Consider the following 26,452-nt stretch of genomic DNA (forward strand, 5'->3'; position numbering starts at 1 on the left):
CGGCTCGCTCGGTGTGTCTGTGCGCTACCGTGTTTCACCACCAGGTGGCAGCGCTGCACAGAGAGCAAAGTGGATGCAGGTGCTCGCTGACGGTTGATGACCAGGAAAAGTTTTAAATGAATGCAGTTAACAGGAAGTTTGCAGGTCATACGTAGGTCATATGATGTCACACCAGTGACATCATCAGGTCACATGAACGGAGCGTCCAACTGAGACAAAGCACTGTTGATAAATCAGCTCCTGTAATAATGTGATAAACGCAGAATTGATTTTTCTTGTGTTAAAAATGACATTAATTAACCTGTAAATAAAATTACATATTAATAGACTGTTTTAAAAATATGTTTAAAATAAAAAGCAAATATTTTAAACATTTAAAATGAATAAATTATAATTAAAATGTTTTTCAAAACAATATTAAAAAGATCAAAATAAAACCATGAATAAATATTAGAATTTAAAAAAACGCCTTAATTGTGATTTAATAATAATTAACAGGGAATGTGATGAATAATTAAAAAAGTCAATTACAAAGTAAAATACTGAAATTAAAAAAGTTAAAAATTATTTTTGTAAAATTGTATTTTAATAAGCAAACCAAGAGATTTCAGAAACTATAAATAATGAAATCAAATCTGTTGTCAGGTTGATGCCACAGCAGCCATAAATAAACGGTTTCTTCTTTATGTTTAACGGTGACTCTTTAAGGAGAAACGAGAGTGAAGCACATGATCGTCGTGGTTATCGTTCCATTAACATACAAACTGGACTGATAACTTCTCAGTTCTCACAGACGTGTCGGCTCAGACTGTAAAAATAGGAATTCAGTTTATTATTTCTAATAAGTAACATACGTTTTAGTGTTTCGCAGATTCTTGAAATAGTTGTTTTGATTTTATGACAATAAAAATGGTAAAATTTTAAATATAGACATAAATATAATACAGGTAGCAGGACCTCGTCAATGTTTCTTCATTTTTTCTGTTTTTTGTACTGAATTTGATAAAAAGGTGTTTTACAGGCGCAGCGCCTCCAACTGGAATCAGCTGAAAAGTCATAAACACGTCTTTAAAAAACCCGAGATGATATTTCTGAGATGAATTTTAAACGGTTTAAGCCAGGGGTCCCCAATCCCAGTCCACGAGGTCCCTGCAGGTTTTAGATGTGTCCTTGATCCATCACAGCTGATTTAAATGGATAAATGACCTCCTCAACATGTCCTGAAGTTCTCCAGAGACCTGATGATGAACTCATCATGTGATTCAGGTGTGTTGACCCAGGGTGAGATCTAAAACCTGCAGGACACCGGCCCTCGTGGACTGAGATTGGGGACCCCTGGCTTAAGGCCTCAGAGTTAATCATGAGGGGGCGTGGTCAGATAGGCCACACCCTAATCGTGAAACTGACATTGGGGTAAAATGATGCACAGAGACAGATTTTATATCGGGCTGTGGACGAGTTCATTTTAACTGTGGGTCTGACTCAGTGTGGAGCCTCCAGTGGACGTCAGGGGAACTGCAGCTTTGTTTCCGTCACTTTGAGCTTCCAGGTTTTCATGAAAAACTCCGAGCTTCTGTTTGGGATTCACGCAGAAACAAAACACGACAGCGAGAGACGTCAGATTAATGCAGGCGTCACACACTGATGTGTGTGTGTGTGTGTGTGTGTGTGTGTGTGATTTATGGTCAGAGCCGAGCAGAGAGGTGGAATTTTCCCAAAATATGTTTGAGTAAACTGCTGGGAGACAGCAGCCCTCACAGCTCGCTGGTGTGCATGAACAGTTTGAACAGTGTGGGGCAGTGTAACACCCCCCCCGAGCTGCACGCTACAGCAATGGAGGACGCCGCTTCTCTCCGACTCCTGGTAATGCAGCTGTTGTCCTGAGGACTCAGAATGAGACACACCTTCACTCACAGGTGGAGAAGTTATGCTTAGTTCACTGATGGAGGAGCGCAGGAAGCTACACACCACTGCCCCCTTGTGGCTGCTCCTGACGCTACAGTCGCATCCAAATAACTGAAAATGAAAAATATGAAGTTATCATTAAATTTGTACCTGAGCGCGTTATTTATTCTAAACGTTGGACACATTCTGTTTAGTCAGAAATCAAATAAATAAATCAAAGTAATATTACATGAATAACATTAAGGGTTATGAGAAATGTTAGAAGTAAAAATATGCTAAAAAAAAAATTGTTGAATAAAAACCTGAAAAAGACTCTTCAGCAGCTCTGTGTCTGCAGACGGAGGCGTCTCCCTGCTGCCACAAATACAGCCAGACTGCCATCAGCCTGCTGCTGTGAGACATCCAGCAGCTGACCTTCAGCGATCATCTGCATCACCCCGCCACGACCCGAGGATCTGACCTCTGACCGGAAGACCCTGACTGTGTTTACTCTGCTGACACCCCCCACACACACACACATATACTCAATGACGCATGCTGCCTTGTACAGTATGACCTGTACATGTCCAGAAACCTTGGAAACTCCTCACGCTGCTCCACCCTTTTCTCTGAGTGGGAGGTGCTCATTCTCATTCCTAATGCTTCGCACTCAGCTGCAAACTACCCCAAGCTGGAGGTCGCCATCTGATGAAGCCAAGACAACCACATCTGAGACCAGAGAGTCCAACACGCTCCACCCTTGGCTACACCCAGATTCTTTGAGAAAGGAACCACCAGGAGCGAGTCGGGCTTTGCTGAAAACCCAGCAGAGGCTAAACACTCGTGATCAGCTTGTGTCCTGCTGTGCTCGGGGCTGTGATTGGAGGATCGGTGCTTCGTGCAGTCTTTAAACCAGGGGTCCCCAATCTCAGTCCACGAGGGCCGGTGTCCCTGCAGGTTTTAGATGTGTCCTTGATCCATCACAGCTGATTTAAATGGATGATTGACCTCCTCAACATGTCTTGGGGTTCTCCAGAAGCCTGATGATGAACTAAGCATGTGATTCAGATGTGTTGACCCAGGGTGAGATCTAAAACCTGCAGGACACCGGCCCTCGTGGACTGAGATTGGGGACCCCTGCTGTAGAGGAACTACAAACATATTCTTGACTACACTCGATGTAGAATAAAGTGCTGCAGGAAGCGTCTGCCTGCTGGGAAAAAGGAAAACAATTCAGGAAATTCCAGAAATGGAGGAAAAAATGTGTCGACTCTAAAACAGAGAGAGACTCTGCACGTTTGTGACATTTTATATAGAAATGAAAGTATATTTCTACAGCGTGAGTGTCTGTGTGCTGCTCATCGTCTGTCTCTGGTTACTAATGTTGTGCTTACAGATTTTACACACTGACACGTTTGTTGCACCACAGGCAGTCCAGCACGGCACGCGGACTGCGGTGTACGCGTCGGCTCCTGGCAGTCTCCTCTGAACATGGGGTTTATGACGTGTGGGCGGGGACGCCGGCGGCGGCCGGGCCAGCCGGGTGGGTGGCCACAGATGCCGACTGTCTCCTCGCACTGCAGTGAAACCCTTGAAACACGTGGGTGTGACATCCGACATCTCCCACTCATCCCACCTGCAGTCTGTTTTCCAGGCGCTCCGTCTCTGCTGCACAGACTCAGCGTGACTCCGAGTGAACTCATCATTTATGTAACTGTGCCACAAAACACGGCCTGAAATCATGAAAACGCGTCAGACATGGCAGATTGATTTCACTTCGTTTCATTGAGCTCATGTTTGGAGGACGATGGGCTGCAGACGTGTTCCTGTTGGAGGGTTTTCACGTTCAACTGATCATTTGAAACTTTGCGTTTTTGTGCCACTTTCGGACAGAAATGTTTCACGAACATTATTTTACTTAATATGTGATTCAGATCTTCACAGTGGTTTAGCTGTGGTCCGTAGAGCTCCTCACATGGTCCAAGACGAAGCACCACGTCTCAAAGCTACCGCGGTAAAGTGAGCCGTCATTTGTGAGCCGCGGTCAAGCCAGCCGCCTCCTATCCGCCGCATAAATTTCCTTGCGCTTTTACACCAGTCTTTAGGGTAGCGCCTTTTCGCTTTATTGTCAAAGGAGTTTGGAAAGAAAAGCGTCTGGACTTCTTTAAGTTGCTTGAAGACGTTTCACCTCTCATCCGAGAAGCTTCTTCAGTTCTAAGGTCAAATGGTGGAGAGTCCCAGATATAAACCTAGTGGGAGTTTCCCCCCCACAGAGGGACAAAAGGACCCCCTGATGATCCTCTAATCGCCTGAGCCAAGGTGGGAAACTGGGTGTGGGTCCCAATCAGCCAGAGTTTCGGGTGTGTTCATTGTGAAACCTGGCCCCACCTTATCATGCGAATTCCTGAGATCAGATGGCCCAGGATGTGAGTGGGTGTTAAGGCGTCTGGGAAGGATCTCAAAACTGGATTATAGATGGCAGAGAGTTTCGCTTTATATCCTGATTGAAAGCCTAGACCCGCGCACACGTGCGCGCGCACGAACTGTCACACGCGCGCGCGCACACACACACAAATTACAATGGAACAGCCCAATACAGCCATCGCAACAGTCTGGTTGCATATTCAAAAATTCATTAAAAATCATTCTTAAAAGTTGATGCCAAGCTTTCAGCACAATCCTCTTCTGGGACACCTACTTTACCTCTGGGCCAGGTTTTACCCAGATTTACTGTAATATTACTCAGAAATCACAGTAAACTCATATTCAGTGCAATACAGTCAATACACTACAATTATGTCTATTTCACAAATTCATTAAAAATCATCCTGAATAGTTGATGTCCAACTTTCAACACATTCCTTCTCTGGGACACCTACTGTACCTGTGTGCCATGTTTCGTCCAGATTTACTGTAAAATTCCTCAAAAATGAAAGGACATTTATATGCAATTCAATACAGTCAATACAATTATGTCAAATTCAAAAATTCATTACAAATCATCCTGAATAGTTAAGGTTCGACTTTCAACACATTCCTTCTCCGGGACACCTACTGTACCTCTGTACCAAATATCATCCAGATTTATTGTAATATTACTCAGAAATTAAAGGACATGTATATTGAATTCAATACACTTACTTAAATATTGCATCATATTCAAAAATTCATTAAAAATCATCCATAATAGTTGAGGTCCAACTTTCAACACTTTCTTACTCTGGGCGTCCTACCGTACCTCTGGGCCAAGTTACATCTCAATTCACTGTAATCTTTATCAAAAATTGAAAGAACAATTATATGTCAATGCTGCTGTGTGCCTTTCAAAGTGATACTAAATAACAGAAGGCACATCAGGGAATAATCCAAAAGGCGGATTTATTAAACAAAAACAACATACAAAATATCTCTAACCCATACTACATAACCTAAAAAGAAACAAAGGGACACTTAGAAGCACAAGGAAACAATACTGAAAGGGCAAGAGACACAGCCCAAACATAATCCACAACTAAAATGCCAAAGAACAAGTCATCCCACATAGCAGACGGGTCTTGCCTGGATCTGGTGTCAAGCCGGCACTGCTGGCTGACTTCTGGCATGGTAAGATGGCACTGTTTATGTGATGGCATGCCACATTTGGCCTGATTGGGTGAATGTGACATGTTGTATAGAGCACTTTGAGTAATATGGGTGAGTAAAAAAGTGCTGTATAAGAATCAGTCCATTCACTGTCTGAACAGAGTTTCGTCATGTTACTTTTACACTATTATGTTCCAGCACATGTTGTTATTACATGGCTTACATGGCTAAGGTACACATTAGGCTGACATCTGGGGCCAGAGCTGAAACTGTTCTGGGCCAGCACAGGGCCAGCAGTGTGTCTGCAACTGGCCTTGTGCTGGCGCATGTGTGGGCCACCTCTGGTAAACCAGATCTGGGCCACCATAGGGCCGTCATTCTTTGCGGTACGCAGGCCATGTGTCAGCACATTGTGTGGGACAGATCCAGGCCATACCAATTTTGCTATGTGGGAGGAATTATGTAAAAATAGAAACATCATAAAAATGAAAATGAACATAAAGTAAAATGTACTGAAAAGAACATCAGTATGGCCATCATTATTTGCTTGGAAAGTCTAAAGTTCCATGGCTTTGAACAGCCAGAGAACGCAATGCCCAGCTTAGAGCGACTAAAAGTAACTTCTTTTAACATTCTGTCATTCTGCTTCTATATCAAACATCCACTAAAAATAGTCATTTGAAAAAAAATATTCGCCACTTTTCATCAGTTTGGGTTCCTCTGTTTATAGCAATTTTTAGAAAAGAACCCAATACCTTTGTCACTATACAGTTGTACAGTGAGATACAGAGCATCTCCTACTCATTGCAAACATGCTGGGAGGGTGGCTCTATCCGCCTTAGTGCAGCTGCTGTACCATACAGAGGGTTGTGCGGTCAGCTGAGCGCACCATCCGCTCCGAGCTCCCTGACCTGCACTCAATCTACAGCAGGCGGTGCCGGACCAAGGCCAGGAAAATCGTGAAGGACCTCAGCCATCCCAACAACAGACTGTTCTCTCTGTTGAGGTCAGGAAAGCGATTCCGCTCCCTGAAGACCAACACAGAGAGACTGAGGAGGAGCTTCTTCCCGCAGGCGATACGGTCTCTCAATCACACCACCACACAGTACTGACCCACACATATGGTTCTTACACACACACTGGACTTTCTGGACTTTGGTTTTGCACAACACTGGTCACTATATTCTTCATTTCCGGTTAATACTTGTACAGCTGCTGTTATGGTGTATATATTTATTTATATTTAGATTTCTTCATACATTCTTATATAGTTCTATATTGTGTATTTTGTTGTACAGTTATTTTATTTTCAACTTTAATTTATATATTTATCTTTATCTTATTCTTCCCAGTTAAATTTACCCTTCATTCTAATTTGTGTTGTACAGTTATTTCATTTTTAACCTTAATTTATATTTTATTCCTTCCTAGTTAAATTTACCCTTTTTAATTTTTCATATTTATTTCCTATCTTATTCATAGCCTTTTCCTTTTTTGTTTTCTTTAGGTCACGAGCAGTTGTCCAAGCATTTCACTACATATCGTACTGTGTATGACTGTGTACGTGACAAATAAAATTTGAATTTGAATTTGAATTTTTTGAATTTGAATACTGTGATGCAGTAAGTTAGTAGGCTCTCAATGGGCGAGTGGTGGAAGGGTGAGCTGTAGTCCACAAAGAGCATTCTGGCGTAGCTCTGCCGCTGTTCTAGGTGACTCAGCACCGAGTGGAGGGTGATGGCATCTTCTGTGAATCTGTTTGCACGGTATGCAAACTGGTGGGGGTCGAATTCTGGGGGGAGGTAATCCTTGGTGTGCTGAAGGACTAGTCTCTCAAAGCATTTCATGATTACGGGTGTGAGGGCCACAGGACAATAATAGTTCAGGCTGGTGATGGGAGACTTCTTTGGTACTGGGATGATTGTGGCTGATTTTAGACAGGATGGGATGGCTGCTTCATCCAGTGAGAGGTTGAAGATTCTGGTGGAGATGAGGGTGAGCTGGTGGCCACATGGTCTTAGCACTTTACCACGTATTCCGTCTGGACCGGCCGCCTTCCTGGGGTTCACTGCTAGGAACACACATCTGACATCGTGCTCCGTTACAGTGAATGGAGCGGTGCAGGAACCAGGTGAGGATGAGGATGGGAGCAGGGCTGAGGCAGATGAATGCTGCTGTTGTGGTGTTTCAAAGCGGGCGAAGAAGCTGTTTATTTCCTCTGCCAGCTGCACACTCAGGTTTTCTGTTTTCACAGTTCTGCCTCTGTGGTTTATGATGTCGATTATTCCCTGCCACACCTCTCGTGTGTTGTTGCTGGACAGGTGGGACCCCTTTTCAGGTCAGCTCGAGCAGACCTGTACAGAGCTCTGTCAACAGACCTAAAGTCGGCATTGTGGGCTTTGAGGAGTGTGCAGACCTCGCCGGTCATCCAGGGTTTTTGGTTTGGGAAAACCTGAATGCTTTTGTCCACAGTCACATTTGCAATACAGAACTTGATATAGTCCAGTACTGATCCTGTGAATGTTTCTAATGCAATATATTAAACTTTACCAATGTAACGCTGCCAAATCAATTTTGAAAATATCTGTGGATTTTGTATTGAAAAATGCAGGTATCTTTCAGATTTATTTTTATGTTATCAAAAATGTATTAAAAGTATAAGCATGAAAAATTACAAGAGTGCAATAAAAAATATAACCAAACAAGCTTAATTTACAGTTTGAAATACAGAAGATAATGAAAATATATAATAATCCCCATATCCAAGTATCAAGACGTGTAAAAACAATTTACATTCTTTCCTCAGTTTCTATTAATAAGACTTAAATTTACATGAAATTATTCAAAATTATATACATTATTCATAAGGAGACAAAGAATTCAGAAACAACATGGAGAATGTCTTGATGCACGCTCAATCATCCAGGTAATTAAATCCCTAAAGGTTGATTCTGTTCATCTGGACGTAGCGTTTTCAATGGGAGAAAAGTTTTGTCACTCATCCAGGTGACTTCTGCAGTCTCAGCTGACTGCAGGTTTTCCTAATCTTATAATACTAATAATAATAATGGATTCCATTTATAAAGCGCTTTTCGAGACCCTCAGAGCGCTTTACAAATCCACTATTCATTTACACACGGGTGGAGGCAGCTACAGTTGTAGCCACAGCTGCCCTGAGGCAGACTGACAGAAGCCAGGCTGCCATATCGCACCATCGGCCCCTCTGGCCAACACCAGTCGGTTTTAGATGAAGTGTCTCGCCCAAGGACACAACGACCGAGACTGTGGGAGCCGGGGCTCAAACCGGCAACCTTCCGATTACAAGACGAACTGCCAACTCTCATTATGCAATGTACTGTTTAAAAGAAAAACCTTTTTTTTTGCCTTGACAACATACATTCATCTTCATTTCAAATAAGTAGTTATTTTTCACACAGAGAGCAATACCACTCTCCAGCCTCTGCTGTCCAAAACTCTGTATTCATCTGGAGGCACTGTGTGTGAAACCACTTTAAATAGCTCTCATGCAGGAACAAAGATATTGTATAAAATGAAGTGAGGGAATGGAGCTATAAATAGATTAATATAGAGATATGAAAATAAACTTATATATAGACATAGGAACACAAGTTTTAACGTTAATGTAATATAAGCATACAGGTGTCTAAGCAAACATTGTGGCATACAAAGTGAGAGTGCAGTGAGTCATGTTTATTCCTGTTCAGTATGTGTCTGACACAAGTGGATGAATGAAAAAGTCTGACAGCAGCAGCAACAACAGACTATGCCTTCCTGATGACTTTCTATCCGTTTACATCTTTTTCTTTGATGCCTGTATCCCAGCTTGAAGAGTCCTGGACCCTTTTTCTAGTCAGTGGGTGTGTGGGCAGACAACTCTGGCTTGTCACCCAGTTGGATTTCCTGGTATTTGTAAGATGGCACTATCTACAAATCAGGACACATTAACTATGATATTAAAAAATGACATGATGACATAGTTCTTGGTCAGTTTACCAAGCATTTCTCAGCTTTGTTCTTTATAGTTCTGTTCATCATATCATTGCTTGTGAGTCCTGGATTATTTGATGGTATGTTTACATTATGTATTCTTTTGTTTTCAGTTCCATGTTGCTTTTAAGTGTAGTTCTTCTTCAGCGTTCCACAAGTGGATGGAAGACTTGTGAAAACACTCTAGTGTTAAAGCCAGTCTTGTCTTCATGTCTGAAGTACATTATTCTATTCTATTCTATTCTATTTATAGTAAGTAAGTAAACTTTATTTATTAAGCGCTTTTCGCAGACAGGCAATCACAAAGCGCTGTACACAAATATTAAAATATTAAAATAAACAATAAAATCAATAGACATTATACACAATGTAAAAGATCAAATGTAAATAATGTAAAAAAAAATAAAATAAAATATGTAGATCAACAAAAGGCTTGTTTGAACAGAAGAGTTTTTAACTGTTTTTTAAAAGAATCCACAGAGTCAAGCAAACGTAACTGTAGTGGTAAACTGTTCCACAGCCTTGGTGCAACAGACTGAAAAGCTCCGCCCCTTTTGTCTTCAATCGTGTACGGGGAACAACTAAGAGACTCTGAGTCTGTGAGCGGAGATGACGAGCGCCAAATCACAACAACAGTCACATAAAGACACTTTATGTTGCTGGGTAAAAACGCAACAATAATACAAAGAAAACCCCAACAATTTAAGTACCCATATGAGCTAACATTTAGTGTGAGTGGGAAGGAAAAACTCCATTTGAAGAGGTAGAAACATCTGGCAGAAACAGGCTCAAGGAGAGACAGCCATCTACTGTGACTGGCTGAGGTTGATGAAAAGGAGACAGGACAACATACACACTGTGCAAGAGATATTAACTAATGATTAAATGCAGAGAGGTGTAGAAACACAGAACGAGCAAAGAAGGAAAAAATTCATACATGATGGGAAGCCCACCGTTCCTAGGCTTATTGCAGCACAAATAAGGGAAGATTCAGGGTCACCTGATCCACTATAACTGTATTATTTGTCAAAACGGAGGGTTTTAATGCTAATCTCAAAAGCAGAGACGGGTGTTTGTCTTCTGAATTAATATAGAATAGAATAGAATAGAATTCAACTTTATTATCCACAGAAGAGAGGTCTAAGAGATGAAGACTTACCGTTCAACCTTAAAATTCTATAGGAACCACAAGTACACCTAATACTCCAAAATTAAAATCTGGATTTTATTTTTTTTTTTGTTTTTTTTTTTGTGTCCCGTTTGGATCTTTAGCATCAGAATTGTTGTCTTAAGGCCAAGAAAGATGCCAAGTGGATTTATTTTACCAAGTGGATCATCATGGCCTTGCCATATTGGTCCATTTGATTGACCTTTATTATAATTATGAATTTATTTTATTTTCAGTTGCTACAAACGGGACAGACATGACTGGGGGATAGGACAGGGAGAAAGAATGAAAGAAAGAGAGGGAGAGAAAGAAAACCAAAGGGGAGAAGAGACGGTGAGAAGGAGGGGAAGAAAGAAAAACAAAAAAAAAAACAAACAAACACCTGGATCACCTGTATGGAGAAAAAAAACAGAAGAGAAAGCAAACAACAAAGAGCAACATAATAAAAAAAACAGCACCATCACAATGAACTAGCTAGCAGTAGATATCAGTAGATACTAAATAATAAACGATATTGTGCAGCACGCAAGATAGACAGCGCACAATGTGCTTTGAGGCAGCAGCCAAGAAAGCTGTAGTCCGCGTCTGTGAATACCCGTGTGCACACCTGTGTGGATCAGCATGCTTGCATTCCAAAGGTTTCTCCATGTAATGATCTGCTAGAGGGTGTGGGGGGGCCACAGCCCCGTCCTCCAGGGCATGAAGCAGGTATGGAGGAGATCAAAACTCCAGACATCCAGAGGCCCCCAGAACACAAGAGACCAAGGAAGACCAACAGAGGGGCAGCCGCGCCACTGTCCCAGAAAGAGCTGAGGAGAGTCCCAGATGAGGGTTCACTCAGCAGCCGCGGAGCAGAAGCCAGGGGGAGTTGCAGTGACGCGCCCGTGAGCTCCGCCGGCAGCCAGCCGTGCCTGAGTGACCGAGCCCCAGGCCGAGAGGCCGGGGGCACCCCACCTCCGAAGTGGCCCGAGCGAGCCCCAGGCTCCAGGCCCCGATAAGCGGCCGCCAAGGAGTGAGCCGGTGTGAGTCTGGATTTCAAAGCGAGTCAGTGAAGACAAGCAAATATGCTGTCTCTTCATAGTCCCTGTCATGACTCTCTCAGCGGCACTTTTGATCCATCAATATTAAACAATTATTAAACCTGGCCCAGAGGTACAGTAGGTGTCCCAGAGAAGGAACATGTTGAAAGTTGGACCTCAACTATTCAGGATGATTTTTAATGAATTTTTGAAATTTCCATAATTGTATTGGCTGTGTTGGGCTGTTCCATTGTAATTTGTGTGCGCGCGTGTGCGTGTGACTGTTCGCGCGCGCGCACGTGTGCGCGGGTCTAGCCTTTCAATCAGGATATAAAGCGAAAAGGCGCTACCGTAAAGACTGGTGTAAAAGCGCAAGGAAATTTATGCGGCGGAGAAGAAGCGGCTGGCTTGACCGCGGCTCACAAATGACGGCTCACTTTACCGCGGTTCAAAGCTCAGGGTCACTGATTGTGTCAGTGGGTCCGGGAGGTTTTTCAGTGATCTGCGAGCTCCTGGACTGATGCTGTTTCTCACATTTTTACTGATTTCCTTGGTTTAAAGTCTTTGTGCTACGCAAACCACTCAAACTTGATGTTTTCTAATATTTCGCAGTGATTTACAGACACAGATCTGTGGCAGCGACCGCACAGAGAAGCTTCTCGTCTCTGAGCCGCTGCTGCAGGTTTTAAACTGAAACTAAATGAGCGTTAAATCGTTTGGATCAAAGCTTCTTCCTGCTCTCAAACATTTTACACTTTCAGCTCTTTTGTTTTTGAGGATTTGCTGTTTTTTCAACAATACAAAGTTTTTTTTATTCCAAACTGCATCCTGACATCACCCTCACTCACTAATGTTTTCAAAGTTTTTCAGGATTTTAGAGAGAAAACGGACATAAAGACAACAAACAATAAAACTATATCAAAGGTTCAGACTGAAGCTGAATGCGTGACGTGAATCTGATGAGAAGTCGCGCACGTATTTCTGATGGACATTAATCAGCTGGATTTATAGAATTTAATCTTTCAATCTTAATCTTCAACCTACAGGAAGAACATAAAGAAAATCTGTAGCTGTTCAGCAGCAGCAGCGGCACAGGTGTGCGCTCCACCTGAATACGTGCAGAGGAAAGCCTGCTGGAGCCGTCCACCGCCCCTCCATCCTCCCTGCTGCCTGTGAGCGGAAACTCTGGTTTAAATAACACGATCCCACATTATTCATGTTAGTTTTAACTCATTCGTACCGAAACGACGTTCTTGTCTTGCTCAGCGATTGTTTCGTGAACAGGAAGCGTTCAGCGTCTCTATTAAACACAAACATTTAAACACAACACAGATATAAAACTGCTAAAACGCTGCCACCTTGTGGTAAATGTGTTTATTTCTCCAAAGAAATGACAAGAATAAATCACTGATAATAAACGATAATAATTTTCTCGGTTACATCATTTAGCTGGAATCTGCAGGTTTTCCTTTAACAAACATTTCCACCTTAAATCAAGCAGAAAAAAACACGTAAAGTCACCTGAATGTGACAAATGTTCCTGCGGCGCTGCTCGTTTCCACCCATTTGTACTTTTCTGAGGACATAAAACAGATTCTGGATCTTTTGCATTGATCTTATTCTGAGCAGACTGACTCCACGTGGACCCGCAGGCGCGCGCCGGTCTGTGGATCCGCAGGCGCGCGCTGCGTTCAGGGTTTTGGCTGCTGTGACAGAAAACATTTTACATTTCTTGCAAAAACAAATTTGACACTTTTTTGTTTCTCGAACAGAAGGCAAAGTCAAACACGTGATTTTACAGGATGCCGTGATGAATAAATAAAACCAGTCTGTTCTCTGCTGTCCACGCCTGTGATGATGTCACGTACAGGTGTGATGCGGGTGTGAGTGGAGAGTCTCAGCTCGGGCAAGCGCACTTGCACTCAGATATGAGTGGGTACTGCACCGGGATCCACGCGCACCGGAGCGCGTTCCTGCGCCGGCAGCGCCACCGCAGCAGGGTCACGTGCGCGGCTCTGGCGGGCGTGCACAGCATGCCCTCGGGCACCGAGCACGAGCGCTTGTTGGAGCAGCTGCCCACTTTCACGTAGCGCGGCCAGAAGCGCGCGCCCAGGTCACTCCAGGCGTGCTGCACCGGGCACGCGGCACGCGCCCACAGCCACTGTTGCAGCCGGCGGCGCAGCTTCCGGCCGCGCGGCGGTTCCGGGACCCCCGGGGAGTCCGGGGGCTCCTGCGGCGGGGATGCGGACATGAAGCGCGGGTCGAAGCGGGCTCCCAGCAAGCCACGCAGCTCCGTGACGTTCAGGTCCCGCTCCGTGGGGTCCAGCGCTGGGTCCGGGTCCTCCTGCAGAGCCTCCACCGGTAGACCGTCCCCGGGGACCGGCCGCAGCAGGAAGCAGTGCTGACACCACGCCCCCTCCTCCGTCCCAAAGCCTACGGAGAGCACGAGCGCCAACACGGCCAGGAGGGAAGAGGGCTCCATGTCCACGAGCCACACCCCCACGCAGGTATCCAGAAAGACCTTAGCAACCGTAAGAGCGCGCGGGGCGCAGAGACGGGTCCGCGCAGTCCGTGTCCAGGTCCACGGCGCGCGGGACTCCACGCGCGGTCCGCATGCTGCTGCTGGTTCTCCCGAAGCCCGAGTGAAGCCTCCGCTCGCTGCAGCCAGATATCCTGCAGGGTGCTGATGTCATCCACGCCGGGCCCACCCCCTCCCTAGATACTCCAAGTTCACGCACAAGCGCGTGACCGCGAGGAGGAGGAGGAGAGGAAAGCACCAGGAAGAATCCACGCGTGATGACGGTGAGCTCATAAAGTCAGCACAGACATGAAGTAAAAGCGCGAGTGGTACAAATACTCCAAAGTACTGTGGAAGTACTCACATGCCACTTGGCTGCAGGGGTGTATTTAGCTGAGGTGCCCCCCCCCCCACAGCTTTGAAAGGAATGTAACTCAGTACATTTACTGCCAGTTACTCTGCTACTTTCTGCTTTCACTCCAATATTTTCTATGTAAATATTTTAGAGGTTAATTCCTGTAGTTTTTGCAGATCAGTTGAATCATTACAGAGCAGCTACACAAACATCTGGAAGAGGCTTTGCACAGGATGTGGACTCATCTGCACCCTGAACCTGAACCTTGAGGGGTCAAATGTCGCTTTTGATTTGACATTTACCTGTTAAATCAACTGTTTACCTTGTTTAGTAAATGCAAATAAATAGATTTGCATTTAAGAAATATAATAAATATAAATGGTAAATGGCCTGCATTTGTATAGCGCTTTACTCAGTCCCTCAGGACCCCAAAGCCCTTTATACTACATCCAGTCATCCACCCATTCACACACTGGTGACGGCAGCTACACTGTAGCCACAGCTGCCCTGGGGCGCACTGACAGGGCACACATTATTATATATATAGATATAGATATAACACATTGTAAATTTCAAAACATGCACAGAACTGCAGAACAGCAGCTGTCCCAAATCTGTAAACTCTGTTAATATCAGTTTCTTTCTCTTGCTGTCACTCCTCACAAACCTGTTCAGTGAGCACCTCCTGCTGCTGTCCTCAGGAAACCCCGTTTTTACTGTTGTTTATATAAAGCAGGACATTTGTTCCAGAAGGTTCATTCAGATTAACATCTTCTTTATGTCTTCATGTTTATGTCTTTTGTCACATTCATTACTGCCGGTGACGACGTGCAGCAGACTCTCGTCAGTCCCCTCAGCCTGAAAATGTGAGGAAGGGTCGTGAAGTCAGAGTGGACATCAGGCGGAAGCTGAAGTGGTGCGGTGAGAGCTCTGCGATCGCCACCCTGACGGAGTCTTCAGGTCAAGCAGCGTGGAGCACTACTTCCTGCCAGGATTCCCAACAGGAAGCAGCGTGGACACCTGTAAGCCAACAGCTCGCTGGGACTCATGTGACAGGCTTCAGACACGCCTCTTTAATGAACGCAGCCCAGGAGGCTTAAAGCAGCGCTCCATTTATTTCTGCCTCCTTACCTGCTGGTGACGAGGCAGCAGCAATGTTTTTGTTTCATGCTGTTTTATTTCCGCTGTCAGCTTCATCGTTACCGACTCTGTAAACCTGACACTGAACCTCCAGCTTCACTTCATAAACTTCGCTTTGAAAGGTGATTTCTGAATTCATAAAGTTATTATTCTCATGTACATATCAGGTGTTTTAGAAAGAGACCTCCAAACAGGACAAAAATAAATGTCTTACATACAGCTGATCGTTCACACCACACGAATGATCACTAGATACTGTGTAATACTCAGAGACTGCAGCTGTGGACAGAATAAACCTGATTGTGCAGGTGGAAAGATGCTGAGTTCAAACTGTGACTCTGAAGATCTTGATGGATGACAAAGATGTTGATTTATGGTTTTTAATCCACGTCCAGCTCTGCAAGGTTCCCTAAACAGTCGAGGTTTTCTTTGTGACCCCTGCCGCCCTCCCACCTCCGGCTCCTGCTGAATTTTGGGTAATTTTGTGGCCGGTGGCAGCATGTGACGGGCGCCATTAAACTGTCATATCTGTGTGGGGAGGAAGTCAGCGGCAGTGAGATAAGATAAGACTGCCTCTCTTTGTAAACCTTTTATCCCTCGCTTCCACATCGGGGTCCACAGAGGAGCCCCGGGGGACTCGAGTCCACGCTGCGATGGATGCAGAGCACCTCAAGCACCTTTCAGGTCGGAGGGAAAGGCACCGGCGAGCTCTGAGGAACCGTCTGAGCTTCACATCTGGTGAAAAAAAACACATTTGGTTCAAACATCAGCTCAGACGACAGCTTCACTCCTTCATGTCCCAAATAAGAGCATTACTGACGCGTCCAGATCGAGAAAGTCGTAAAATGGTTTGTCGTTGCGTCGGCTGTCATGCCGGCGTCAGCGCTCAGGGAGCTAACCCTCACAGCGACTTCACCGTTCATGGCTGAGAGCATGAATCAAATCACGAAATGATGAAATCCTCGGGTCTTTAAACTCATCACAGTGCAAATATTTTAACCTCTGCTAACCTGCCCCACAGCATGAGGAGGATTTAACTCCAGATCTTTCTTCATGTATCTGGTGATGTTTTGAGCAAACCTGGTGAAGAGCAGTGCTCGAGTTTTTCTTTCCCACTGTCGCCGAGTGTTTGATAGTTTCTCTGTATTACTGAAGCGTCTTTAACCCTATAAAACGAATTTAGGTGGCTGTTGATGTGACCGACTCTGAAATTGTATTTTTATCCTTTTGGATAAAAGGAGGCCAAACATCCTGAAGAACCTAAAAAAACTCGTCCGATTATTTTAAACTCAGGTGTAAAAACCTGAACTTTGAATCCCGGTAGAGCAGTTTTCATTCATTCTGCAGCTCGAGCTGTTGTTGTTGTTGCTGACGTGATGGGAGTCGCGTCCTTGGTCTTCTCTGTGATTGTGGAAACGTGGAAAATGGACCTTTGAGACCGTTTCCGTCCTCCTGCTTTCACTTTGAAGCCAAACACGCACTCGTGCTTTTATTGACGCATCAGTCAGGATTTATTGGGGAAATTGAGGAGATTTAACAGGTAAATTTATTCAGTGTGTTCTGCTTTAAAGCGATCAGAAAAACATCTGTTTGCACGTCTGTGCTTCGACTCGTGTGTCCGGGGTTCAGCTTCTTTGAAACAATAATTCTGGCGGTGGGAGGGCGGGGCTGAAACCTCTGATAACGGCCCGTTTCGTGTCTGTTTTTTTGCGCTTGACCTGATCCCGCCACCTTGAAGCCTTCGCGCCCAAATGGACCGTCCAAATTGCCCTGGTCATCTCACCATCAAAGCCAGAATTACACCAACAACAAACAACAGCTCCCCGCTCCCGGTTTTATCTGGCCGGGTCACGGACGAAGCAGCCGGCCTGTTTCTCCTTCATCCTGGGAGGCCCTTTGATTCGTTATTAAGATTACGCTAACGTTATATTTGAACATCAGAGGAGCAGTTAGGACCTGCAGGAGTCCCGACTAAAGGCTGGAAACCCACTGATCCACTGCGCTGGGCCGTATCGCAGCCCGGCTTCGGAAAATCAAAGGAAAACGTGATTCAGAACATGTGGATCTGTCTGTAGTGGAAAGACGAGGGAGGAACACAGCGGCTAAATGGAAACTATGGAGAATGCTAATGGCACTACGAGGCTTTTGATGATAAGTGAATGAGAAGGTGACGTAATGTTTTTACCCCAAAAGCCTCGAGGACACCGAGAAGAGTGAACTCCAGAAGTGGGAGTTTGATGGAAAAGCAGGAAACAGAAGGATTATTACAGCACGTTCACATCAGCCGCAACATCTGCTCATATAGGAGACTTTGAAAGGAAAAACAGATTCAAATACAAAACAATACACTTCAACATTACAGAGGCGGCTTAAAGAGGACCGAGTGTTCTCGAGGGTCGGCGTCAGAGGCCGAGGACAGAGCCGCCGTTCGAGTTCCCGTAGTCGGACAGGAAGTGGTTGCACTTCAGCCGGAGTGCAGCAGGGGGCGTTTACGTGGAGAGTCATGAGTGACTAGAAGTGAACGAGCTGAAAATGATCTCCACCTGCTTCGTCATTTAAAACTACAGCAGGCGCATGGCTTCATTACTGCAGAGCCTTTGCTTTCCACCTTAAAGCACCTGCAGGCCTGTTGTGAACAGCTGTTAAATAAATGAAGTTAAATTGAATCCACACATTTTGTTTTAGTTTTCATGAATCATAGCATGTCAAAGCATCGGCGTCCTTTAGCGATTTTGCCCTCAAACACTGGTCAGTGACGGGTTCGGGACAGGACGTCGTCCCTCCACGGCGCCTGTTTCAGACCATAATAACGTTTCCACCAAGCGTCGGTAACAGCAGCCGCTGCAATGAAACGGACACTTGTTCTCTAATTTCACTGAAACATTCTGCTCCACTGTCAGAAACATGGAGCTGTTGTCACGACCTGCGGGATCGGCAAGATCAGCATCTCTTCACTCTTAGCCCCCCTTCTCTTCTCTTTTTCCTCTCCCCTGTTTTGCTGGGGCGGAACTCATGGCGGCTTCACGCCCTCGGTCCACGCCTTCCTGAATTGGGAACACCTGGGCCTCATCAGACCAGCTGGTATATTAGGAGGAGATCAGCCGTTCAATGCTGGATTGTTGTGAAGGCTCTTGTCAGTACACACCTAGCTCAAGTTTCCCGTGCCTCTGTCCCAGAGACTTAACGTGTTCCCAGATTCCCCGGACCCATCCCCGTGTTTCCCCGTGTGGAGTGTGGAAGGAGTGACAGGTCGCTAGCGGAGTGGAGAGAGGCTGTTCTGAGCGCGTGTGTGATTTCCCCGTTTTCCCTGGAGCCCTGCCCCTCACGTCTTGTATATAGCACTAACCTCGCACCGTCTGTACATACACTTGGTGAAGATCTGTAAATAAACTATCTCTGTTTGAACGCTACCCAGGAGTCCTGCGAGTGGATCCTCTAAGCAACTCGTGACAGCTGTGGTGAAACTGAATGAAGGCCTGACGTCTGCTCAGCTCGCAGTCTGAGCTGCTGGACCGTCCTGCCTGCAGAGCGGCGATCCTGTGGCTTGGACCGACGCTCCTGAATGCTCCGGGAGCTCCAGCTGGAAAACTCCCTCCCAGCGGTGGTGTGAGATTCCAGCTGGTTCACACCCTCCCACACGGCGTCCTGTGACCGCAGCCGCCCGGCGTGCAGCTCAGGAGCTCGGCCGATTCCTCCAACACCTACGGGCTGACCTCCGAGAGACCACAAACACCGTCCACAGTGACGCTCGGTGGCTTTTTACTGTTCTACAGTTTAATACTCTGAGCTCAGAAACGTGAAACTGTGTTCATGCTTCCTCGCGCTGTGCCAGACTCTGTCATCCTTTGTTCTGACCTGTGATTCAGATTTTGCAGAGACAATAAATCCCTTCTAATCAGAGCTAAACCTGGTTCACAGCAAGACATGAATCTAATTTGAAGCCAGAATTAAATACAGTTGAAAGCTGACATTAAACCTGAATTAAAGCCTCCTTTAAGACACTTAAATCCAATTTGAGGTTGTATGAAGATTTAAAACCAGTTTTAAATGTGGTTTAGAGCCTGGATTAAACTTTTACTTAAAGCTCAGGTTAGACCTGATTTAAAGTTAAGCTTTAATTCAGATTGAACGCTGACATTAAGCTGTTATCATGTCTAAATTATTGAAAAACTTAATTACACTTACATTAAGCCCGATGGCAGCCAGTATAAAACCCGATTTAGAGTCACCATTAAACCAGACCTAATCCAGACTGCAGCTGCCTTAAACCCGAGCTTTCTGAAGCAAAGCTGTGACTGAACACACCACCTAAGGAATAAAGAGTGTTGTTTACCCAGAATGCCACAGGCACAGCGCACAAACCTCACAAACAGCAGGTGGCAGGTTGAAGTGCACGACATCAACATGAGTTTATTTCAGCTGGTAAAATACATCCATTCCTGTGAGGTTGCAAAATGTCAAAATGCATGAACACTTTTTGTAAAGCAGTCCATAAAAAACACGTCATCAACGTCTGCTGCGAATAAATAAAGTGGCATCAAAGTGAACGCAAAAGGCATTTTTAGATAAATGGAGGTGATCCAGAAATATACAAACAGAAGGTCGACTCGGCGTTTCTGAGTCCGCACATCACGACAAAATACCAGACGTGATAAAAACAGCAGAAAGAAAACATGAAGACAGAGTGAAATCAATAAAAACAAACAAAGTTTAGGCGTTCAGCCTTTCAGAATAAAAGCCTTTGTGAGACAAACAGGAGCCTCAAAATCAATAAACTCAACTTACTGTGGAGCGAGTCACCCGGCTGCTGCTTTCATTACTTTAATGAAGTGAAACTGTCTCCTTCCTGCTGTTTATTACAACTCTTATTTCCATAGCTGTAGCCAACACCTTTGTAGTCATCAGTCAAGTTTCCATCCAGCTTTCATGTTTTCAATTCAAGCATTAAATTCAAATAAAGAAATGTTGACGGAAACTTTTTACGGTGTTCCCCATTTGCAGTGTTTTTGAGTTTGATGAGGCATGGATGGAAATGACATTTCTAATGTAACGTTAGCTGGCGTCATCTTGTACTCGTACACAAGGAAACTAAAACTAGAATAGCCGTTTAACGTGAACGTCGACAGCTAAACACAAACATGACTTTTTGTAGAACTATCGAAATTCACAGTACGACACGCGGTGGGTTGAATTTTCGGGTCAAATACTCATCGAATGACTACGATCAGTCTTTATTAATTTTGCTTGTACATAATCAGAAGATGTGATGGCCACAGGTACAAAAACAAAATTTAAATCGTTATAAACTGGTTTAGCTTAAGGTCCTGTCCACATGTACACAGGCATTTAGTTAATGTGACTTTTTCTGGGCCTTTTGGTCCCAAAGTAAACATTTATTGTTTATAGTCTTTTGAGCTGCCAGCATTTTTATGCAGTGAGGCTTATATCGCCACCTGCTGGCACGCTCTTGATATTTTTCAAAAAGAAATCCTTGCTTTAAAAAATACCCATGTATATGAGGATGTAGCCTAATGCTGACAGTCAGATGTTCGATACCAAAATCATGTCTCGTGTCAAGCTTCAGAACTGTTGGCAGATCCAGGAAACCTTTGTTAGTACTGACAGAAAATGCTGTAAATGTTTGAACTCCACTGAATAGCCGGTGTGACGTTACAGCTAGCTGGCTAACCGCCCTGCCTTTAATCCCTCTACGTTACCACATCTTTTAATTTAATGCTTTTGCTTCAACTCAATCGTCTTAGACTTAATAATGATAATTTTGCTAGCTGGCTAATTAGGATTCACAGTTTTCGCCCACAATAACATTGGCAAGCGGTCCTAGTTAGTTTAGCTAGCTTAAGTAACTAAATTGAATGCGTTAAAATAGTGGATAGATCGTAAAATTATCTGATAGTCCTGTTTGGCTAACCTATGTTCGTTACATAAAACTGGTGTTTCCTCTGGCTAATGCTAGCTAGTGCTCTAACATGAGCGTTCGTTTTGTCGTCATGTGGAGCCAAAAGATAAACATGACGTTCTTTGGATTTTTTAGGGAACTTTAGCCTATGAAATGACAGGTTACTGAGGTTTAACCATGTGACTTGTTCACCACTGTAGACACATGAGAATCATGGAGTCAGCGTAGATAATTATAAGACTTGAGACCAGTCTGAAACCATCTGCCATCCACCGGTTGTTTCCTGATCATTTCCAGACCAGTTGCGAGGGGTAAATGATTACTAAAGTGTCAGCCACGCAGGTCTACGGCCCGATCAGTGGTAACTAACCCTTGCTAAGGAAAATGTGCATTCTCCAACTGTCCAAAGTTCCTTGTGATGACTTTGGTTCCTAACATGTTGCTGCGGTCTTAGTCCGAATGGAAGAAACAGACCTGAAAACAAACACTGTCCAAAGTATGACACAAACCTTCTCCATCATTTCTGGTTCACATCGCACTTTTTCAAGTTTTACTACAGCCGGGCTAACAGTTAGCAAACATGAAAAACTACAGACAACCTGTGAGCAACAAGTGATCGCTAAGACGTTTTTGGTGTTCCACCGTCTTGGCAACCCATTTCAACCAAAGACCTCAGGAACCAAGGCCAATCAGTTCGGGAATACACATTTCCATAGTAACCATGGTGGTTGCATCTCGCCCACGGCAGACGACGTGTTCATGACATCACGCGAGAAACCTCAATAATCCTGATTTTTAAATGACTTCAGCTTCCGTTCAGATATTGGCGATAACCTTTAGCACGGACATGATTTTGGTAACGATCTTCTCTGTAACTCTCAGTATGAAAACTAACAAATGATTTAACTACACCATGAGCTGTGCTAACGAGACAGCTGCAGCAGAAACGTGTTGGTACATTTATTGCGCGTCTGGTTGTAAAGCTGAAATCTTCAGACATCACTAAAGATCATCTGGAGACAGAATCAAACCTGTAAGCTGACGCCTTATCGTCAACCCTTTGTAGGACATTAAACTGACCTTTGTACAGTCACTGTGGTAGAAGCTGCCAGAGTTAATGCCCAATTTAATCAAATATTTAATTAGCTTTAATTCCATAATCGCTATGTGCAAACGTTAAAAATGCACTTTTAAAATACTGTGCATACGTTAAGAATCTGTGCATGTTCAAACCGCTCTCCACTCTACATCACTTCTCTACAACACAGATGGAGCTGCTGCAAGTTTTAAGTAAAAAAGAAAAAAACAGAAGAGAAAACACCGCCATCGTGGAAGAAGCTGAACAAGAAGTCAACAAAGACAGCACAAACACCGTCAGGTCTGACCACACGGCGAAGGCTAAACCGGAACCCACAGACTCCCTGACATCATCATGCCGAACGAGAAAGGAAGCACAAAATGGACGTAAAGCTTCAGTCAAAGATTAAAACAAACAAAAACAACACCACAGACTACTTCATGCCAACAAAATACAGCTCCGACTAGTCATCCACATTCCAGGTAAAATAGTTGGTCTTTAAACCTGAAAATATAAAAATACTTCATGTTTTAAGGTTTTAGTGGTCTTTGTTTAGTGACTGAGGCCGTTTCCGTGCTCAACACTCAGCGATTAATATATTTATATATATTTTCTTCTTTTTAACACCAGGACAGCACACAGGAGCAGCTCAGAACAACAGTGATTGAAAGACGGGATTGGATCGTCACAGGCGGCCACGAACAAACAGGCTGAACCGTACATTCAAGTCGAGGGTGGGTATCCATGCTCTGAGGACGGGGTCCAAAAAATAACTCTAAACTGGGGATTTTTTCTTAAGCGCAACAATCAATCAAACCACCTTTTTTTCTTTTCTTTTTGTTGGTCGACATGCAGAGTCTTGTGCAAAGTTCCTGGTCGGAGAAGCAGTGCTTGGTTTGTCGTTGCATTGACTTTTTTTCCTGGGTAACAGTCGATGCCATGGGTTCTGAGGCGTGGCAGAGTTGAACCAGCAACTTTAGTTGAGTTTACAATCTGCGGAGGTCGGAGGGCAGCTCGTCAGCAACACGCCCGGCCAATCACCACTGTGGTAAAAAAAGGAAGGGCGGGGAATAGTTAGCTGAGATACTGTGAATAATGATGGATCTGAAACCTGCATTCTTTCTAATGTCCAGCAGGGGGCGACTCCTCAGGTCAACAGTATAAACAAATAGTTTCTCACAACTGTCGACTGTTCCAGTATTGAATGTTTATACTGATCGTGACCAAAGTTTCCAATAATGAGCTCAGTGCAGTAATCTAAACACTGCAGTTACATGGCCCCGCCCACCTACTGTTTAGACCTTCTGTTTGTGAGAGGAAACCAATCAGAAGAGTGTTTGCTTAAAAGGGGAGGAGCTAAAACAGCTTGTTTCAGACAGAGGTTGGAATGCAGACTACCAGATAAAGAAGGATTATTATGAATTATGAATCATGAAAATCTGCTTAAGTAGAGAACAGGAAGTGACATCATGCCTACATATGTCTGAAGAACTTCTTCCTTAAAGCGTGCTGCTGAGGATCTCCGACACCTGGGAGTTGGTTTGGTCATCCGAGTCCACCTCCTGGGCGGTGGCTCCCTCTGGCTCCTCCCCCTCCACGACCACCGACACGCCTGCGGCCCTCACCTTCTCCATCACCACTGCCCCCTGCTCCTCCTCCTCCCACCCCCTCCTCTCGTGGCCTGGTGACAGCTCTTTGCAGGGCTCAATGAATATCCTGCGAACGTGCGGTCGCGGCTCCCGATGTCGGGTTTTGCGGCTCTCCAGGACACAGGAGGCGTGGCTGACATAGGTGGTGCCATCCGGGGAGGGCAGGTCCCCCGGCAGGGGCAGGTCGGGGTCGAGCTGCTTGGTGTAGATTCCCTCTGACAACGATCCGGTGTGACTCTCCCCGCTGTGGCCCCTGAGCCAGCGCTGGGGCCCACTGAAGTACTGCCCGCGGTGGCTCCTGGACAGGATCTTACGTTTGGCGGGTGGGTTGGCGAGGGTCCGGAGGGGGGCGGGGCCCTCGTGGTGGCTCTTTGAGAGCGAGAGGCCCTCCAGAGTCCGGGTGGTGTCAAACAGAGCCGGGGACAGGGGAAGATCTTTGGAGAACCTGGGGGAGAGGGGGAGGGAGGGTGAGGTGGGCAGGGTTCGAGAGCGAGAGGGCGCGCGAGGGAGGAGAGGTGAGGAGAGGGGAGCATCCTTAGGATCCTTCACCACGGGGGAGAGGGGGAGGTCTTTAGCCGGGCACACGCTATACCTGAGTGGAAACCATGAGGAAAGTAATCAGATTACCCAAACAACATGGAGGACCTGCTGGAGGATTGATACTGATGCTCAACAACTCAAAGAAGCTAAAATCTAAAGAAATGAAAACGATTCACTTCAGATGAAAACAAAAAACGTCATGTGACTCTGAGGGTGGGCCTGCGAGGTGATACCAGGTGTGCAGGGCGCATCCTAGTCAGGTAACAGCGCTGCGCTGTGGACTGACTCTGATCTACAGCCTGAAGTGATCAGTGCACGCACACGAAGACGTGCAGGGTTAAAGAAAGCGCACTAATCACCGGAGCTCGTTGATTTGGAGCACGTCCGGGGCGCTGCCGCCCAGCAAGCGCAGTGCCTGCTGGGACAGATCCTGGCCCGGAGAATAGAGCAGATCCAGGTCACGGGGGCTCAGGGCATCGCTGGAGTCATAGTCGCTGTCTGTGGGCAGGAACACCTCCGAGGATGCATCTTCATCTGAGCCCGGCAGCGACTCTAGATGACAGAGGATTAACGTTAGCTTTGAGTGCTTCTTGTTTTCCTGAAGTTTAATTTGTTGAGCGATGCCTCACCGCTGATGGCTTTCCTCCGGCGGAGCTCTGGGGAAGGAGACGGTGTGGGCAGGTAGTCCATGTTTGAGGAAGTGGAGTCTGTCTTCTGTTGACCGGAGTCACTCTCAGGAACGCTGGCATCCACCAAGCAGGTGATGGGCACGCCGCCTCGAGGCTGCTTGTAGCGTGCGTATTGTAGGGCGTCCGTAATCCAGCGAAGGTCCCGCCGCATCTCGTCCAGTTGCTACAGAGACGCAGAAAAAACAAGTTTAGCCCTCAAAAAGCTCGATGGGGGCTGCATGGAGCACAGCAGGAGTTACAGCTTTACTCAAATACCAGAGAGCTTTTCTGATGATCTACTCGTCTATGGCATCAGGCGATAACCACTGTGATGACTGAAGCCTGATTATGAAGAGTTTGGTTCTACTGTGAGAGATCTTACTGGGCTTCTTTCTGTCATAACAACATTACTGATGCTGAAAACTACATTCATGTATTTAACGGGACTTTTGAGCTCAGCTGTGGAAGTGGAACTTTATGAACAGGAGTCAGTCACAGGCTCCTCCTCTGACACTATCGAACAAACACGAGTGACAGTTTTTCTGTGGCGTGCACGCTCTGTGCACGAAGGTAAAGTCAACATGTGCCTCGGGTGGAACGAAAGGAGGCAAATCAAAAAGCGATCAGCTGATGTCACAATCAGCTTTAGTCTAATCGGCTGTACTCTTCATCCTATTGGTCCTGCAGAGTAGCTCCGCCTGCTTATCGATCCCACTGATCTGACCACCACCCGCCTCTATGGTGACGCTTCCACAGCACAACGTTCTACCCACTGGCTCTGGAGTCATGCATCCACACTGTCAGCACCTCAGCGTTCCTGTGTAACACTCCTAACAGCAACATTCAGGTCTCAGGTGTTTCCTGCACGTTGTTTAGGATGCAACATATGATGAAGACACGGAGAACAATTATATGCCGGATCCACG

General features: G+C 45.3%; 2 protein-coding genes across 5 annotated transcripts in view; both read right to left on the reverse strand.

The window, feature by feature from the left end:
• Positions 1-13,019: 13,019 nt before the first annotated feature.
• On the reverse strand, positions 13,020-14,472 carry LOC101465897 (noggin-3). The gene has a single exon (XM_076887811.1). It carries the CDS (start codon positions 14,141-14,143, stop codon positions 13,559-13,561), a length of 585 nt encoding a protein of 194 aa, XP_076743926.1. The 5' UTR covers positions 14,144-14,472; the 3' UTR covers positions 13,020-13,558.
• Positions 14,473-20,058: 5,586 nt separating this feature from the next.
• ankfn1a (ankyrin repeat and fibronectin type III domain containing 1a) overlaps positions 20,059-26,452 on the reverse strand; it is a 99,671-nt gene continuing 93,277 nt past the window's right edge. For all 4 annotated transcript variants that reach the window (XM_076887808.1, XM_076887809.1, XM_076887807.1 and 1 more), the window contains 4 exons: positions 25,488-25,710; positions 25,218-25,410; positions 24,147-24,910; positions 20,059-23,712 (listed from right to left, as the gene is read on the reverse strand). In XM_076887808.1, coding sequence (XP_076743923.1) covers positions 24,169-24,910; positions 25,218-25,410; positions 25,488-25,710 — 1,158 coding nt within the window. In that variant the 3' untranslated portion in view covers positions 20,059-23,712; positions 24,147-24,168. The remainder of the gene's footprint in view (positions 23,713-24,146; positions 24,911-25,217; positions 25,411-25,487; positions 25,711-26,452) is intronic.

The sequence above is a fragment of the Maylandia zebra genome, linkage group LG8, assembly GCF_041146795.1.
Source record: "Maylandia zebra isolate NMK-2024a linkage group LG8, Mzebra_GT3a, whole genome shotgun sequence".
Taxonomy (NCBI): Eukaryota; Metazoa; Chordata; class Actinopteri; order Cichliformes; family Cichlidae; genus Maylandia; species Maylandia zebra.

Bases quoted from the DNA above. Each gene is read 5' to 3' on its own strand.
- LOC101465897 (XM_076887811.1), bottom strand. From the start codon at position 14,143: ATGGAGCCCTCTTCCCTCCTGGCCGTGTTGGCGCTCGTGCTCTCCGTA.